Source organism: Solanum lycopersicum, chromosome 1 (assembly GCF_036512215.1).
Source record: "Solanum lycopersicum chromosome 1, SLM_r2.1".
Lineage (NCBI taxonomy): Eukaryota > Viridiplantae > Streptophyta > Magnoliopsida > Solanales > Solanaceae > Solanum > Solanum lycopersicum.
The window spans coordinates 83,554,230-83,572,356 of NC_090800.1; the positions used below are offsets into that span (position 1 = coordinate 83,554,230).

General features: G+C 34.6%; 3 protein-coding genes across 3 annotated transcripts; 2 read left to right on the top strand and 1 right to left on the bottom strand.

Moving 5' to 3' along the window:
* Window positions 1–1,525: 1,525 nt before the first annotated feature.
* On the top strand, window positions 1,526–4,237 carry LOC543930 (PSII-associated proline-rich protein). The gene is made up of 3 exons (NM_001247595.2): window positions 1,526–1,848; window positions 2,987–3,124; window positions 3,669–4,237. The coding sequence occupies exons 1-3, from the start codon at window positions 1,663–1,665 to the stop codon at window positions 4,059–4,061; spliced, it is 717 nt and encodes a 238-aa protein (NP_001234524.1). The 5' UTR covers window positions 1,526–1,662; the 3' UTR covers window positions 4,062–4,237.
* A 769-nt stretch (window positions 4,238–5,006) lies between these two features.
* Window positions 5,007–8,144, top strand: LOC101246092 (p-coumaroyl quinate/shikimate 3'-hydroxylase). Its single transcript, XM_004229998.5, has 3 exons — window positions 5,007–5,688; window positions 6,762–7,162; window positions 7,330–8,144. The coding sequence occupies exons 1-3, from the start codon at window positions 5,190–5,192 to the stop codon at window positions 7,972–7,974; spliced, it is 1,545 nt and encodes a 514-aa protein (XP_004230046.1). The 5' UTR covers window positions 5,007–5,189; the 3' UTR covers window positions 7,975–8,144.
* A 101-nt stretch (window positions 8,145–8,245) lies between these two features.
* Window positions 8,246–16,628, bottom strand: LOC101250350 (65-kDa microtubule-associated protein 5). Its single transcript, XM_010329108.4, has 11 exons — window positions 16,430–16,628; window positions 13,886–14,089; window positions 13,544–13,798; window positions 13,231–13,446; window positions 12,527–12,682; window positions 12,236–12,395; window positions 10,453–10,601; window positions 9,909–9,996; window positions 9,237–9,310; window positions 9,081–9,155; window positions 8,246–8,807 (listed from the first exon to the last, which is right to left on the bottom strand). Exons 1-11 carry the CDS (start codon window positions 16,514–16,516, stop codon window positions 8,571–8,573), a joined length of 1,701 nt encoding a protein of 566 aa, XP_010327410.1. The 5' UTR covers window positions 16,517–16,628; the 3' UTR covers window positions 8,246–8,570.
* Window positions 16,629–18,127: the final 1,499 nt, after the last annotated feature.

Sequence of the window (18,127 nt, forward strand, 5' to 3'; positions counted from 1 at the left end):
CAAATCTCCGGCTAATTTGACACGAAGACAAGCGTAGGAGGCGAACATGATGATGGAAATGAGAATCAAAATGGCGACGGCAATGGCGATGCCGTATTTGAGGCTAAATGCAGAATCTGCAGGTAAATTTGATATAGACATTTTCTTTTGTGGAAGTGTGTAGTGCAAATTAATGGAAGAAGAAGAAAATTAGGGGAAGAAATAAATGAGGTTGGGCCAGTGAGTAGATGTTGTCAGAACCAAATAAATAAATTGCTATGTTCATCATGTGCATTAGAGATTACAGAGTCTACAGTGAGTTTGAAAATGAGATCCAGGTCCACGTTGGGAATTGGGCTAATTAGCTGAAGAAGAGGAGGAAAATCTGGGACCGAACAAAAGTGTGAATGGATTTTCTTTTTTCTGTGACCGTAGTCTTTGGAGTTGGTGGTGTGCATCTCATGAATTAGTTCTATAAAATTCTCCGAGATTATACGATAATTTTATATATTTGATATAATTTTAATTTAATCAAAAATCTTTTTTATTTTCTTAAATTCCGTATCAAGTCAAACTAGATTATTTTTTGTGAAACGAAAAAAATATTTATTATCAAATAATTCTATCCAACAAGGCTAAAACAAATGAGAGAATTTTTTTATAGCGTTGATTTCATCTTTTAACCTACCAATTCCATATGTTATTATACATCTTATATATATATATATATATTAAAGAATGAGAACAAAGTTAAAACAATACTACTTTCATATATGAGTTGACGAAGCCAATCAGCGGCGACGGTGGTGGCCCGAGAAGGTGCCTATTTTAAAATTAGAGCGGAAGTGTTTTTGTATTTATATCTAAACTTTTTTATAGCTCCTCGTTATGCTGGATGAGTTTCTTAATTATTATTTTTTTATCATAAACTAATCCAAATATTACGGGATCAAATGTCTTTTATATCAAATAGAATATACTATAATAATTTAATATTATAGGTTAGAAACTCATATCTTAAAACATACGTTAAAAAACTCGAACTGTGACTCAACCATGCAATTGAATTGCCCGTTAGGTGGTTGAGATGGATTTATTTGACATATAATTAGTCTATCTACCTATAATTGCTCTACTTTGGTGTTTTAATTTGTCACATGCACTTCGATTCAAATTAAGACATTTTACCTCAGGAACATATTTATAATATATAAACATTACGGATTTAATGAAATTTAATAAATTTATTTCAAATTTAATTATAAATTTAAAATTCATTGTCTTAAAATCTTAGATTTCGTGATTCAGTCCATAGGCTATAAATATGCAATCATCTAGCAAACCATTCGTTGTTATTTCTTTCTTTTGTTCATTTTTCCACGGTGTGTATCAAGTCAAACATAAATAAAAAATGGACAAAAAAACCTGTGTGGGAATGACGCAAAATGACAATAAGGGGTATAATTGTCAATTTAAAAGAGAAATGAAATCTGAGACGCATAAACCACTCAACGTGCATTCAAATCAAACCACAAAAACTAAACCATAAGAGGATTTTGGAGGCTCAAACACAGCCAATCGAAGAAGCATCAGATTTCTACTAGTGGTTCTGCTTCTTCATCACTTCAATATACTACCTAAAAGACACCAACATAGTTGGGCTACAAGCAAATTTGTAAGATAATGGCTTGTGCTGCTTTATCAGCAAACAGCTGCACCATAGCTTCATCGTCTACTGGACGATTGAGCTTTTCCACATACCAAAAGGACTCAAAATTGAGGCAAAGACACAGTCTCGTCCGATTCAGAGTTCGGGCTTCAACTGACGATTCTGATTGCAATGCTGAAGAATGTGCCCCAGACAAGGAGGTCTAATTTCCTCTTTGCTTTTCTTCAATTTATATAACTACTGTTGAATTTGTGTTTTTCGAATCATATTTGTTGACAGATGTAGAAAAAAGGAAATGAGTAGTAGAATCTGAAAAGTTTTCCCTTTTTAGAGCTTTGGGAATTGTTTTGGTTACATAGCCAACTCTCGAAAACGATCTTGGATAATAATTATGGCTGATTTTGCTCTAATTATAGGCCAGGCCGGAGCTATTATGCAGGTTATAGGTTTGGATAAACCAAGTAGCTTTGTCCAAACTCTGTATGTCTTAAGAAATCGATTGAATAAATACAAATTGGTAATTTAGAATCAAGTTGCCTGAATGAACTAGAATTCTGAACCCATAAGCTTTAAGTATGCCAACTTATGTTTCCGGAGACTGTAAAAGTTGCTGCCTAAAGAGTGTGAATACTGTGCTCTAGCATTTGTGGATGATAATGATATATTTGTGTATACTGCTGCAACTAGTAAAGATGTCAGCAGTTTGATTTCACTTAGAATGTATAAGGTTGACGAGTTAATTCTGGAAAAGCTGCACATTAGAGTTGTATTTGTTTATAAATATAGAGGCATGTGGAACACTTTTTCATGTCTAGTGAGGAAATATTTTGCTATGAGTTGGGAAAAGACCAGCACAAATTGAAATTCTTTTGGGGAGAAAATGTATTGGTGTAAGAGTCTAAGAGACCAGTTGATATGGCTTGCTGTAGGCAGGTTGTGGACAATGAAGCTTTTGTATTTTCTCTTGAAGAGTTTGTGAGGAAGGCACAAATTTGGTGTAAATTCTTTCATGAGTTATGCATCTTTGTGATACATTGTATGTCAGGTTGCGTTCATTACATGATTGCAACATTTTATCTTTTCTTTCCGTGGAAGGAGAGTTAATCATGATAATAAGAGTGTGTGATGCGAAAGCATGTAATTGTTATTTTTCGCTCATAAAACAGAATTGCAAACTATGCTTATACACTCTTTGTGGTAATTTTGAGTTTGTTCTTCAGCCTTTACTTGATAGCTTTTTAACAAACATTAGTAGGTCAATATTGCATGTCATACCATCCAGCAAGATGGTAGTTCACACTGGAAAATATTGTGATTCATCTTTTATATTGGAAACAGGTTGGGAAGGTGAGCATGGAATGGGTAGCCATGGACAACACCAAAGTGGTTGGTACATTTCCACCTCGTAAGCCGCGTGGCTGGACAGGGTATGTTGAGAAGGATACTGCTGGGCAGACAAATATATACTCTGTTGAGGTTAGTACTTCTATGTTCTGCGAAGACGCAAGTTCTTTTGAAACTACATTGTTCTGGTGGTATGGAGCAAAGGAAGTTTCATATTATGACATGCAGTAGCTTTTAGCACGAAAACTATCATAGCAGGTACACAACGAATTGGGAAGGATCTGCCTCTGATACCATGATAGAAATGGACCTCATATTCTAGAGATATCAGGGTTCCAAAAAGGAGTAACACGATGAATCATAAAATACCAATCACTTGTCTTATGCTTTTACAAGACAAACTGTGTTGCTTCTCTTGATTAACTCGATTTTTCCCTGCCCCATGGCCTCTCACTTAGTTTAGGATCAATGTGCCTAGGATTCTGTCTAAAATTCTTCAGAATTACTAACAAGTTTGGTACAATATATGATGGGTGAAAGTATATATATCTTGGCAATTCACACTGAATCATCATTCTCTTTTGGCAGTTCTTAAGAGAAAATATTCCTCTTTGACGACCTGTATGGATGCTGTTATTGTTATCAGTGTTATTGATGTTGCTTAATTTTGTAACAGCCTGCAGTTTATGTAGCAGAAAGTGCTATAAGCTCTGGTACTGCAGGCACCTCATCTGATGGAGCAGAGAACACCAAAGCTATTTCAGCTGGGATAGCCTTAATCTCTGTTGCAGCTGCTTCATCGATTCTCCTTCAAGTTGGGAAGAACTCACCTCCTCCGATACAAACAGTGGAGTACAGGGGACCATCCCTTAGCTACTATATCAACAAGCTTAAGCCAGCGGAAATAGTCCAAGCTTCAATAACCGAAGCACCAACTGCACCAGAAACCGAAGAAGTAGCAATTACACCAGAAGTTGAAAGCTCTGCTCCAGAAGCTCCTGCTCCACAAGTTGAAGTCCAATCTGAAGCCCCTCAGGACACTTCAAGTTCAAGTTCTAACATCTCTTAGGACAAATCATTTTGCTTGCTTGTATATTTTTATTTGTAGATGACCTAGTATACATATTTCAGTAAGCTTTTGTAATACTACTATTCAAAGAGAACAATTATCTGTATCGAAAATCAATTATGAATCCTTAAATGAGTTAGCTCAATGATCAACAATAACAAAGACTTGACTCTGAAGCATAAAATTGTAACCTTTCATTATCTACACATTTATTTTTTTTTAATCAACAAACATCATAACCTACTACTTCAGTCTTCAAGTGGGTCCATTTTACCAACCACATTTTGTTTCTATGGGCCATTATCTTCCCATCTTCATTCATACTTTTTTTTATCAGCAACTGTTCTGTAGGCGCCAATGTTTTTGCAGGAAAGTGTTTCAACCATGGGCAAAATGAATTCTTAAGCATAATGTTGACCTTCCAATGAAGTTGGTAAAAAGGGCATACGTGGGTAGCTTTTTTTGCCATGTAATTGAAAAATAGTCACTTTAACGAGATAAAATATGAACAAAAAGGATTACCCCTCCTAAAACACGAAATAAACAACTCCAACATATTGTTGCGAAGTTTGAATTTTTACAAGTAAAACTCCTGAAAAATAAAGGAATATCGTCATTTATTTGACATAAAATAAATTAGATCACAAAAGTGCAGGAGCGATAGTTCTAATATGAATCGTCTAATTCATATTTAGAAATTAAACAACAAATTTATTTTACTATTATAGAATGAATAATTGATAAATTCACTAGACAAATACATTATAATTCCTTTTTCTTCTTCTTAATATCTAAATTTTAACTCGACAATATATATATCGTATAAATGATCGAGCTATGTGTAAACTACAATTATAAATATTTAAAGGTAAATTCATAGTCTAAATAATAAGTTATGTTTCCTTAATACTTTTACCCATTGACTATACATTCCCTCACCAATCAAAATTCTCTTTTTCATATTTAAAAATCTCTCAATCTTCATGTTTCCATTTTTTAAATCTAAATATTCTTCACCAAAAACACCAACTACCATATTTTAAAAGACTAAAATACCCCTCACCTACCTTTTCCCTCCCCTTTTATATAAAATCCTTACTATCCTTCTTTCTCTTCAATATCCTAACAATGGCTATTCCCATTCCTTTACCTGTTGCAATTCCTCTAGCTTTCATTTTCACATACGTACTTTATCATCTCTACTACCGTCTCCGATTCAAGCTCCCGCCCGGCCCAACTCCATGGCCGGTAGTCGGAAACCTTTACCAGATTAAGCCCGTTAGATTCCGATGCTTTTACGAGTGGGCAGAAACCTACGGACCTGTAATTTCGGTTTGGTTCGGGTCGACTTTAAACGTCGTCGTTTCCAGCTCGGAGTTAGCGAAGGAAGTTCTGAAAGAAAAGGACCAGCAGTTGGCTGATCGGCATAGGAGCAGATCGGCGGCGAAGTTTAGCAGAGATGGACAAGATCTGATATGGGCTGATTATGGACCTCATTATGTTAAGGTTAGAAAGGTTTGTACGATTGAGCTTTTTACGGCCAAAAGGCTTGAATCCCTTAGACCTATTCGAGAAGATGAAGTCACTGCCATGGTGGAGTCCATTTACAGAGATTGCAGTAGTCCTGGTAAGTTTTTTTTACTGACAATTTGAATTTCTGTTTTTTTTTTATTGTTTAAATGTATTTTCAATTGGTAATTAGTTGTTTTTTGATGAGACAAGTATTTAAAACACTACTTAAACTAATAAACGCAAATTACTAGTTGTATACTGAACCTAAATATCAACATTAGTGAATTACATCCAAAATCCTCCTAAATTCTCGTTAAGTTTAGGTTTGTTTTCTAAAACTTCTCTCAATTTTTATTATAGAAAATCATACTCCTACGAGAGTTTCAAACCATTAGTATGAGTGCTCTTACATGAGTTTCAGACCATTTGTTATGTCATGTGACATATCGAGAGTGTATTGAGGATATATCTAAGTTTAGTTAGTTAAGTAGACTCTTATTTTCAAGACTATCAATATTTCCGGGCCGAAACTAATAATTTGTGCATTTGTGTGCTTTCAATTTCTTTTTTTTTTTATCGATCTTTAATTGCTATTTTCTTATTCCCAATTTATGTGACGTAGTTTGACGAGATATGAAGTTTAGGAAAGACTTAACCATGTTAATATCTATCATACTTGAAAAGGTTATTTATAGCAATGGAAGTGTAGTCATGTAGATAAGCAAATAGTCTTTTTCTAGTAAAAGGTTGATAAATTTGGTTGAAGTTTGGTGGTTTTCTTTTTCATTTTGGGTCCATGGAGTTGTTGGGAATGGCCTTCAATAAAATGGTGAGTTGACTAATATCAACCTACTACCATTTTCCAAATAATAATACTAACATAAGAAAAATAAATAGTTATAAGCACCACTTTAAATAGCTGGTGTGGTTGGTGAGTTGGTAATGGTAGACCAAACTTTGAATAAGACCCGCTATTATAGCTCCCCAGTCCCCACTTATCGATTATATGTTGTTGTAACTGCTATTTAATGGGAAAAAGTTTTCATATATTCCTGATCAGTTTCAATAATTTTAGAGAAAATGATGTTTGTTTGGTTTGAATCTACTAGTCACTAGTACTGTGAAACTTTCGAATGTACAATCTTGAACCATATAGGTGTTAAATGTAAGAATATGGTAATTGTGTAGATAACCTAGGGAAGAGTCTGCTAGTGAAGAAGTACCTTGGAGCAGTGGCCTTCAACAACATTACAAGGCTTGCATTTGGGAAGAGGTTTGAAAACTTCGAAGGTGTAATTGATGAACAAGGAAATGAGTTCAAGGCGATTGTTGCCAACGGGTTGAAGCTTGGAGCATCCCTTGCCATGGCCGAACACATCCCATGGCTTCGCTGGATGTTCCCTCTTGATGAGGATGCTTTTTCTAAGCACGGGGAACGTAGAGACCGTCTCACCCGAGCTATTATGGAGGAGCACACCCTTGCTCGCCAGAAGAGTGGAGGAGCCGCCAAGCAGCACTTTTTTGATGCATTGTTGACCCTCCAACAGAAATATGACCTAAGTGAAGACACTCTCATTGGTTTACTTTGGGTAAGCAAATTAGTAGTATAAACTTTCCTCACAAAAGGAGATGGAATGATTGCTGCTAGAATCCACTGAGATTCGACAACACTGAGTCTATCTGATACTCATAAAAGAGCTAAAATGAACACCTATAATTGTGATGAGCTTTTGAACTGATTTCGCTGAAATTACAGGACATGATCACAGCAGGAATGGACACAACTGCAATCTCTGTTGAATGGGCAATGGCTGAGGTGATCAAGAACCCAAGAGTGCAGCAGAAGGCCCAAGAAGAACTCGACCAAGTGATTGGGTACGAGCGAGTAATGAACGAAACAGACTTCCCCAACCTCCCATACCTGCAATGCGTGGCCAAGGAAGCGCTAAGGCTACACCCTCCAACTCCTCTAATGCTCCCACATAGAGCCAACGCCAACGTCAAGATCGGTGGCTACGACATTCCAAAGGGCTCCAACGTGCATGTGAATGTCTGGGCTGTTGCTCGCGACCTCAAGGTGTGGAATAACCCATTGGAGTTCAGACCGGAGAGGTTCCTTGAGGAAGACGTGGACATGAAGGGTCATGATTATAGGCTACTCCCATTTGGTGCTGGTAGAAGAGTGTGTCCAGGGGCACAATTAGGTATCAACTTGGTGACCTCTATGTTGGGCCATCTATTGCACCATTTTCGTTGGACTCCTTCTAATGGATTGAGCCCAGAGGAGATTGATATGGGTGAGAACCCAGGGCTTGTTACCTACATGAGGACTCCATTACAGGCCGTTGCCACTCCCAGATTACCAGCTGAGTTGTATAAACGAATTGCAGTCGACATGTAAAAAAAGAAACAGGGAAACCCTCCCCAGCAAGAGTTTTTCTTTTTTATTTTGCTTTCCTTTTTGTTGTTACAGTATGTGATAACGTCAAAATATTTTCAACTTTGTGCCTCAAGTCCAATTTCTTTTGTACTATTTTTATTTTAATATCAGCTAGAGCTTCATGAAAACAATTTGTTTCTGGTTGGTTAAAGACATTGGATTTCATGGAATGATAGTCAACCTTATCCCTAACTTATGAAGGTAGAAAGGTATTTATCAATGGACGCTCAAGTAAAGAATACAGAAAAACAAGTATGTAATACCAAATACATTGGTGAAAAAACGTGATGCAGAAGCAAGAACAATAGCAACCACAAATTATACAATAGCCAAAGCATGGAAAAAGGCAAGCATTTGCTATTAAAGTAGAAAACGGTTTGGCTCTTGGGGCAAATATTACCAGACATACTAAAAATGTTGAAGAGGATGATATGTGCAGTTTCATGCCCATTATTTTCTAATATATGCTATACTACCTCAGAGGATCAGTGGGTTTAGCTTGTGCAAGATCAGCAGATATGTATACCTTTCTACAAGTCACAGTTACAGTCTTAAAGTCATCCACATTTCTGATCATCCTTTGCAAGGCTTACGTAGTTTATGGGTATTACATGACCGCTCCCTCTCTTTTCCTTCCCTATGGACGCACCATAACGACCTGAAGGTGTAGACATACGTCGACTATTTGGAGTTCCGGGCACTGTATTAGCATTACCCAGAGGTTTTTTGGCAGACTTTGAACCATAGATTGTTTCCTGTTCTGCAGCAAATTGATCTTGGAGCCGCTTTTGTTCCTGAGACATAAACATCAGTCTCCAAATCTTAATACATATTGACTATGGTATGTATGGTTGAAGCATCAAACACAGTCATATTCAGTATCAGGCATGCATACAAAATAGATAGTTAGTGTAACATATCATCACTTCAATCATAACACAAAACAGCCAACCAAGGTCCAACAGAAGATCAATTACCAGATCATTGCTCAATTAAGAGCAGTTCCTCGTTAACATCTGAACAAAAGATTCAGAAATAAGTATCAGACAAGAGATAAAAAGTAATACCCGAGATCTACGTTTCTCTTCTTGTTTTTCCTGTCGCGAGATGATATACTCTTCCAGAGTATGCAATAGAGGGGCCTAGACACAAAAAAGTTCTGGTCTGTGAAGGTGCAGTACCACAACAATTTCATCTTAAATAAAAAACAACATTGAACTCACTTTGTGATATAAAAATGGCATTCCTCTTTCTTTCTCCCAGGCCTTTATCTTGGCAGTCAAGTTTTCAACAAGAGCTGCATTATAGGTTCAGACTTCAGTCACTATATGATAATTGCTGACATATAATATTCAAACACACCACGGATTAGAATGTGCCGAAAATACATTGATGTAGAACCTAATACTATTAGTATGTCCAAAAATTAGCACATCAGATATTGACCACGAGCACCTTTTTAGGCTTAACTGATCAATGAAAGTTATGTAATACACAAGTAACAAAATAAAAAGAGAACCAAATTAATAGACCTGACTGGTACCAAACAATTTCAAGTACCAAAACTTGTTCAGCCAAACAAATAGGCCATAGAATTTTCAAAATCGAATATTAGTTTCCACTTTTCAGAGTAGATGACCAAGATTTCAAAGAGAAATAGGTAAACTAGTATGTTTGTAACCAGAAGAAAGATGAAATTTGAAGGAGGGAAAGCGGTGGTATAAAGACCAAAAACAAGAAGCTTCTTCATATAGCAATTAACAGAAATCCACAATCAGGCATAATTCTCCTTGAAAAAGAAACAGTAGTGCATCATGAAGCTACTAAAACTGGTCTATCAGGGGAGGATGAGGGAAGAGGTGTAGATCAAAGGAGATAAATGAGTACAAGCTCACATGGTATTTTGCTGACCAAAATCCGTGCTTTCTCTGCACGTTTCAAATTGATGTGAACACCTTTCCCAGCACTATAACGATTATCATCCTGTTAAAAAAAGTGAATAATGATTTAGTGGGAAACTCAAGTTGCAAACTATATCTTATGCAGCATCAGATATGTTATGCATCTAAACTACTATCAGGTACTCAACCATTTCATCCTTTTTTTTGTTTCCTCAAGAAGCCTGAACTAAAACTAGGTGAAGAAAATAATACAAAAAGCATGGATGAGCAAATCAAGTCATCACCAAATTTTGCTGGACTGCACTTATGCTTCATATTTTATACCAGCATAAAAAAGATGAGAAAGGATCAGTTTACTGGGGGTATCACAGAGAGCACCTCAAACAATATGTGGGACACATCCAATTTCCATTGTGGCCAACTTTTAGCAATGGAAATGAATAAGTAGACTGATTGATTAGTTATGCACATATGCTACATATGATTCATAACTGAGTATAACTCACAAGTAAACACCTGTATTTATGTAGATGTATACCTTTTCATACTCATCAAGCCAACTTTCCTCTTGAGAAGCATGTTTCCACTTCTCCACTTTATCTAATACTTCTTTCCTGCTTGAAGCCTGCTCTTTGGCTTTCACCACCTGATCATCCATGCTTGAAAGCAAATTAGAGAGATCACTGCCTGTATTGGATTATAATAAAAGATTGTATAAGAGAACATCAACCTAATATTAATGAAGTCTATCTTTCAATTCTACTGATGATAACTATAGATACGCTAAGATGCAAGAGGCCTGGAAACATTTGCATTCCTGCTCCAAAGAACAGGATACTGTGTTCAACAAAAACTGAGAATGAATGCACAACTCAGCCAAAACTAGAGGTATAATGAGCATTCATAAAGAAAACAGAGGAGAGCAAAATTGAGGGAGGAATTCATATCTTCCTGTGAGGATGGGAATAGAGGCTGCAAAGAGAAGAAGTCACAGCCTAAGCACTGGGTCAATGTAGTGGTGTCTAGTAGAATTGCTTTAATGCAGAAAGCTTAACTTACTTGAACTGTGCGTTTCATCTATCCACTACTCAGCCTTACACAAATAGAATTAGGAGGATCCATTCAATAGTTTAATGACTTGCTTAGGCCATCTAAGAGGTAAGGTTTCCTCCCATTCACCATTCGCTAATGCTTTATCCCTTTTCTTGTTGCAGTTGAGCACTCATTTAGAAGCCCAGAAGTTCTGGAAATAGTTTTTTGAAGCCTTTAATCTTCTCATCTAGTGTGGGATGATTCAACAGGTTACATCCAGGTTGTTCAAACAGTTTCTAGTAATTAAATGGCTAAAGAATGAAAGAAACTTACAATTGAAAAGGGTTATTGATCACTCCATTCTTCATCCATCACTGGGTATATTTTATTTCATCTATCACTACTATTACATCTATGGGAATTTGTCCACCAGGTCTCATACTAAGTCATCTTGAGACAAGCAACAATTTTTAACTATATTTTAATTTGTATACATCAGGTACTAGTTCCTTTCACATGGTTGTGATGGCTAGTGTTGTTATTTGAAATGCCTATCTAAAGTCATCTTAAAATTCATGTAGTTTAGTCAACTTCATGCAGTAGATTATTAACAGTTTAAGATGAAAATAGATCATACACTCATACGCTAGTCTCTCCTTTCTTACCATTACATTCAATTTACATGCACTTGGTTCACAATCTAGAAGAACATTTTCTCTAGGTGTCAACAGACCCCACTAGTTTGAATGTTTCCTCCATTTCTAATGGAGATGTTGATTGCTGAATTCAAGTTGTGGCCAACAAACGTTTCTTTGAGTTGACAATTCATAAGAAAAAACACACAAGACCAGAACATGCCATCAAGGACTATATCATCTCCAACATAAGGATTTCATACACTTCTTTTCCAAGTCAGAAGTCAAGAGCTAATACCCAGTCAAATACAATCTAAAGATGGAGAGACCGAAATAGGGCAGCTCTTTCCTTTAGCATATGAAAGTAAATCCGAACCAACCATTACTTTTAAGAATCAGCACTGTACACTTGCCTCTACCAAAAAAACATGCACAGTGCAGCTAAAAGATCAGAAATGGATTTAACAGCTTTTTCACTTAAAACCCAGCACACAACAATGGAACAAACGATAAGTTGGAAACAAAACAATGAAATTGGAAATAGGAATCATTTAAGAAAAACTGTTCAACAGAATTAACTCTTGTTTTAAGAACAAACAGTTAAATCACATCAAAGCCACAGAAGAGAAATGAGATAAAGTAAACTGAATGTACCAGACTCCATAAGCTGGATTAAAATCTGGCGTGCAGTCTCGCTATCTACATCCATATGAACATTCCTATAGATTTCCTCGAGCTCATTTTGTCTCTTAAATATCAATTCTCTCAGCTTACTGGTCTTTAGAGCATTTAAACGCTCAACTTCCACTTCAGCCTACCAGAATAGAAATGAGAAGTGGTAAGATATGGTAGTAGAGAAAGTAGTTTGGTTTAGATGAAACCAAGTAGAATATCTTTGCAGATTTTTTCTCACATCCCCAAAGACTCAATAATTACTCAATTTACCTGCTCAACAATGTGAATGGCAAGGGATCCTTGTCTAGTTATCTCATCAATAGAGGAAGAAACTAAGGAAGTAACATGGTTAAACCTCAGTTGTTCCTCCATTGGCATGTCCATGAGGTTCCAAAGTTCTATTAGAGAGCTTCCAAGATCTTGAAGCTGCACCAATAAAAAAAATGTAAAAAGAATCAACATAATTTTTTATAAAGTAATATTTAAATAATTATCAAGGGGTTATAATATATTGGTTATAATGCAATAAATAATAATATAGGAATCGTATGTAGCGAGTGTTTTCTGATAGGGTAAGTCTAAAGCAGAAAATAACCACAAAAGCAAATAACATTCCGAACAACTCTCAAATCATTTTTACCCACCTAAATTTCTAGTTGTTAAAATTTTTAAACAAGTAATAATTTCTTGATCATTTCATTCAGTTAAAGCAAAAAACGACTGGCAGCAATATGAGTTTCAAAATGTTATGTGGCCATAAACTGATACAAAACGGTACTTGTAAGCTATAATACATAGGTGGTAAAAACAAGAAGATTGCCTCACTAGGCGCACTGATATGATATGCATCCATGCAAGTCTACTCAAAACAAATAAAAAACTTGCGAGCACTTTGGTCCCTATTTATTTTAGAGAGACTATTCCACTAAATTTGAAATGCAAAACATGGAGAGACTGGGAAAATGATTCCTCACCCTGTCTAGCCGCTGCTGTTTCAATTGCTTCAGTGAATTGACTTCACTTGTCAAGCTAGCAAGTGTTTCATTGCTTATGCTCTTTGATTGTACATTCAAATGATTCGCCAAGCTTGGATTGATATTAGCTATTATATTCTTGAAATCAAGTGACATAACTACTGTAAGCTCATGAATTGCGCTCATATAGCTATTGACTCGTAGCAAACGCAGGTTCTGCAGAAAAGGACAAAAGTTAACAGATTGAATTGAAATGATATGTAATTTGTTATATTCCAGAAAAAATTAGAGGCAGAAAAATCAGCTCACTAACCTTTTCAGACTGAAGTTCCTGAAGATGTGACTTCAGTTCTCCCAATCTCTTAACGGTCAAGTCTTGTTCACTTACTTGAGTATCTGTGGGACTAATTACTGTGTCATTTCCTGCTATTTCTGCACAAATTGCTGCTATCTGTGTTTCTATATTCAAGAAGTCCTTAATCCTTTCATGTTTCTTTGTCCTTATGTCTTTTAACACGGGATCAATAACAGCCAATTTCTGCTTCAGGGTACCTTTCATCTTTCCAGACTGAAAAATAAGAAAAGAGTTAATTAGTCAAAAGAAAAAACTGAATGATGGAGAAGTTAAAGGATTCCACAGAAACATAGGACAAACCAATGGCAAAGAAACTTGTTCTCCAAGGGCAGATACAAGTTTGGAAATTTCTGCATCAGCCTCAGCTAATGACAGATGCAGCTCAGCTTTGTATTTTCTCTCTTTATCTACATTTCTACGGTAAATGTCGAGGCATTCCTGCTCAACTTGAAGAAGCTTTTTGTCCCTCTCGCTGTCACTCTCCCCAATCTCATCCCATATTTCCTTCAGAAAAACGAGAAAAAAAAGACAGGTTATTTAAATAGATTCTACCTACAAACTCGAAAGTGTAAGTGAAGATGCAGCTGATCATACCAACACAAGAGGGCAAGTAGGAGAAAAATGCATCAGTCTCCAAATTAAGGAAACATAGACTTCAAAAGATAGTTCCCTTAGCAGACCAAGCAAATTTCTTGAATAAATGCTAAACTCTTTTCAGGAATCCATTGAGTAAGGTCATGGGACCACAATACAAATATTAATGAGTACATTGCAACAGACTCAGTTTAAGAAAAAGGAAACACCTCTTCACCTTCTTTTATTCAGAAAGAAACTTTCTAATATTTTACAGCTAAAAACCTCAAGGGAAGTGATTAAACTACATGATTTGCACTTTGCAATTATATATCAAATGTGTAAGCCAGAAAAACAAAATAAGTCTATTCCAATAATGGCCAAAAAAGAAGCTAAATTAAATGAAAAAGGAAATTGTACAAGCAGCAAATCATTGTTGCTAACAGTGTCATGGGCAACTATAAAATGTATATTCTGGCAACAATCAAGCAGAAAACTTATCATGCAGCTGAACCACCTTTGGATAAAACATACAAGGGAGTTCAACCATAACTTCCAAAGTGAAAACAAGACAAGATAAGAAGCAGCTATACAAACATTGAACAAACTTAACATTCATGTCCAGAATCAACACAAATGCTGAAAGAAAACAAGTACAATAGTAACCAATTCTCAAAAAAAAAAATAGTAAACACCAGATTATGAATGGAAATGATCATGCGATAGAGGCATGTCTAATACCAACGCATAATTAAAATAACATTAAGCAATTTAAGCCACATCCATAGGCCCATCAATAGCATTTACAATCTCTACTAAGTTTTGAAGCTAAAAGCTATCATATCTCAAATTTCTCATTTCCAGAAGTCAATGTTATTTGTGCCCTGATGAATGAAAACAGTTTGCAAGGTATCCCCGGTTCAGATGATGTACTTTCACTTTGTCAAATGTTAGTAGCTATAAAAAAATTCAGACATACTCAGATACATTAATGAATCATATAGAAACAAGAATACAGAGATACATGAAAAACAAATCTACTGACATAAATACTTGAAATGCCAAACTAGAGCCTCCGTAATGAATATAACAATTCAACCTAAATATGTCAAATACATTAAGCAAACTATTGAAACATCCAATTCTCCCACCAACAATCAAGAGAATCCTACTTTCAGAACGCTCATTCATAATCAATTCTTCTCCATTCCATTCAAGTATAAAAAGAAGATACTGATTATTGTCATATTCAATCATATGCCACTAAAGTGACACCCCCTTATGATCAATTCCAAAGATTTCTATCATGTTTCCCAGTAACCACCTCCACAACAATTAAAAACAAGAATCTGAACACCCAAAGTTCAAGATTATAGCATGCAACTCTTATCTACCACAAATTTTTGGGTCTTATGCACATACTTGTATGTATGTGTGATGTACATGAGTACCAGAAAGAGAAAAGAAGAAAAGGACAGAACAACAACATCAACAACCCAATTTGACATTTAATTCATACTCTTACTATAAAGACACAGATAAAAAGGGAAGAAAGAAGGGAAACGACAAAACCCCAAAATTTTTATTGAATAAACAAACTTAAGAAACTAATACAACTTAATATATTTATATTATATCTCCTTAAAACACAATAGTGATTCCCAAAAACCACTGGGTACCCAAAAAGAAAGACCAAGAATCATTTTCAAAGACACATCCGAACAAACAAAATGATAAACAGAAGAATACCTGCTATTCTTGAAGTAGAGAGCCACAAGTAGTAGTGGCTGACTTAGAAAGAAGAGACTGATTATTGGCATATTCAATCATATACCACTAATCCCACACCCCCTTATGATCAATTTTAAAATTTTCTATCATGTTTCCCAATAACCACCTCCAGAACAACTAAAAACAAGAATCTGAACAGCCAAAGTTCATGCTTATCGTATACAACTCTTATTTACCACAAATCTTGGGTCCTATGCAGGTGTTTCTATGTGTAAGTGATGTACGTGTGTACAAGAAAACAAAACAACAAGCCAATTTGATATTTAATTCATATCTATAAACACACAGTTAAAAAAAAAAAAAAAACACAACACCCCCACATCTTGATTGGAATAAACAAACTCAAGAAACTAATCCAATTGAGTGTATTTCTCTATTGTATCTCCTTAAAACACAATCTTGATTACCAAAAAAAAGAAAGACCAAGAATCTTTTTCATAGAGACATTCGAACAAACAAAACGATGAAACAGAAGAATACCTGCAATTCTTGAAGTAGAGAGCTACAAGTAGTAGTGGCCGACTTAGAAAGAGAGAGCGGAGAGGAAACAGTATCAGTAATCGACATTGTCGATTTTTCAAACGAAACCCTAGAAATCAGAGAGGAGAATATGGCGATGTATCTTTTAAATTTAAAGATTTTGGCGTTATAAATGTATTGAGATTTTGGGAGATTTTGCCTTTTGATTTTTTGGGCGGGAAAACTCTTCTAAATTCCCCTATTTGTCTCCTTTAAACCTTTCTTTTATACTTTTTTTTTTCTCTTTCTTTCACTTTCTTTTTTATATATATCGTATTTTCGGAGGTCTTTTAGAAATAGTCTATCTTGGTGTTCATAAGTCGGTTTTGATCAATTGTTAGTTAAAATTAAAATCAAATCAATTTAATCGGTTTGGTATGGTTATTCCGTTATTAATCATAGGTAAATATAAAAGAAGCAATTCATTTAAAAGTGATAACAACTCATTTAAAACGAAAATAGTTAGCATAACTGACATTAAAAAAATTTCGATCATTGAATTTACTATGTATAAATAAAGCTTCAAAATTCATTATTTTGTCCTTAAAAAAAAAGAAACGGTGATATCTTCAATTTTATAAAGAAATGTCAAAGACAAACTCATATACATAAAAAAAAACAATAAGAATATTACACATTTTTTCTTTCATAAGTAAATTACAAAAAAAAAATGATGAAATATATAAGTTCTACATACACTCTATTCTCCTCATATTAGGGATGTGCACTATTTTAATTAAAGTAAAAAATCAAATCAAATCAAATCGAATTCTGATTTCGATTGGTTTTTAGGATTCTTGCTTTGGTTTTGGATTTATAATTTACTTTGTTTGGTTATAAAAATTGAATTTCTTCAATATACTTTTAAATATAAATCACAAGTAAAATGTAAAACACAATACTTTAAAGTATATCAATTATATATATTATGTTGGAGTTAACCACTTTTGTCCCTTTTTAGTTATTTTCATTATGATTTAGTTAACCACTTTTCTCCCTTTTTAGTTATTTTCATTATGATTTAATTTATTTTCTTATGTTTGGACATCTATAAATTATATACTTTTAAGTATTGTGTTTTACATTTTACTTGTGATTTATATTTAAAAGTATATTTAAGAAATTTATTTATATTTATATATATATTAAATTTTTTAGATTGCAAATACTTTTGTTATGTTTCTATTTATTGGCATAACTGATTAACCAAGCTGAAAAAATCCAAATCAAAAAGAGAAAACCAAACCAAACCAAATTTATTTTGATTTGAATTGGGTTACATTTCTTCAAAATCAAAAATTGAAAATTCAAACCGAATAGTATAAAACCGAATGCACGCCCCTACCTCAAGTATTTCATTGGTTACGTTGTTATTATTGTTGTTGTTTATATATAATATATATTCCTTTATTTAGGAGTACGTTTTTTAGGAGTTCAATAAAATTACATTTCTAATAGGGTGTGTTTGGTATGTTATCAAGTTTTTGATTGATTATTTTTTTTACAAAATATTTTTTTTACGTATATGAGCTCCTTGGAATCAAAATATTTGTTACGTTAGGTTATCATAATTATTTTCATTCAATTTAATGACTAATATAATTCAAAAGATTAATCATTCAATCTGAAGTTCAAAATCAATCAAATCAATTCAACATT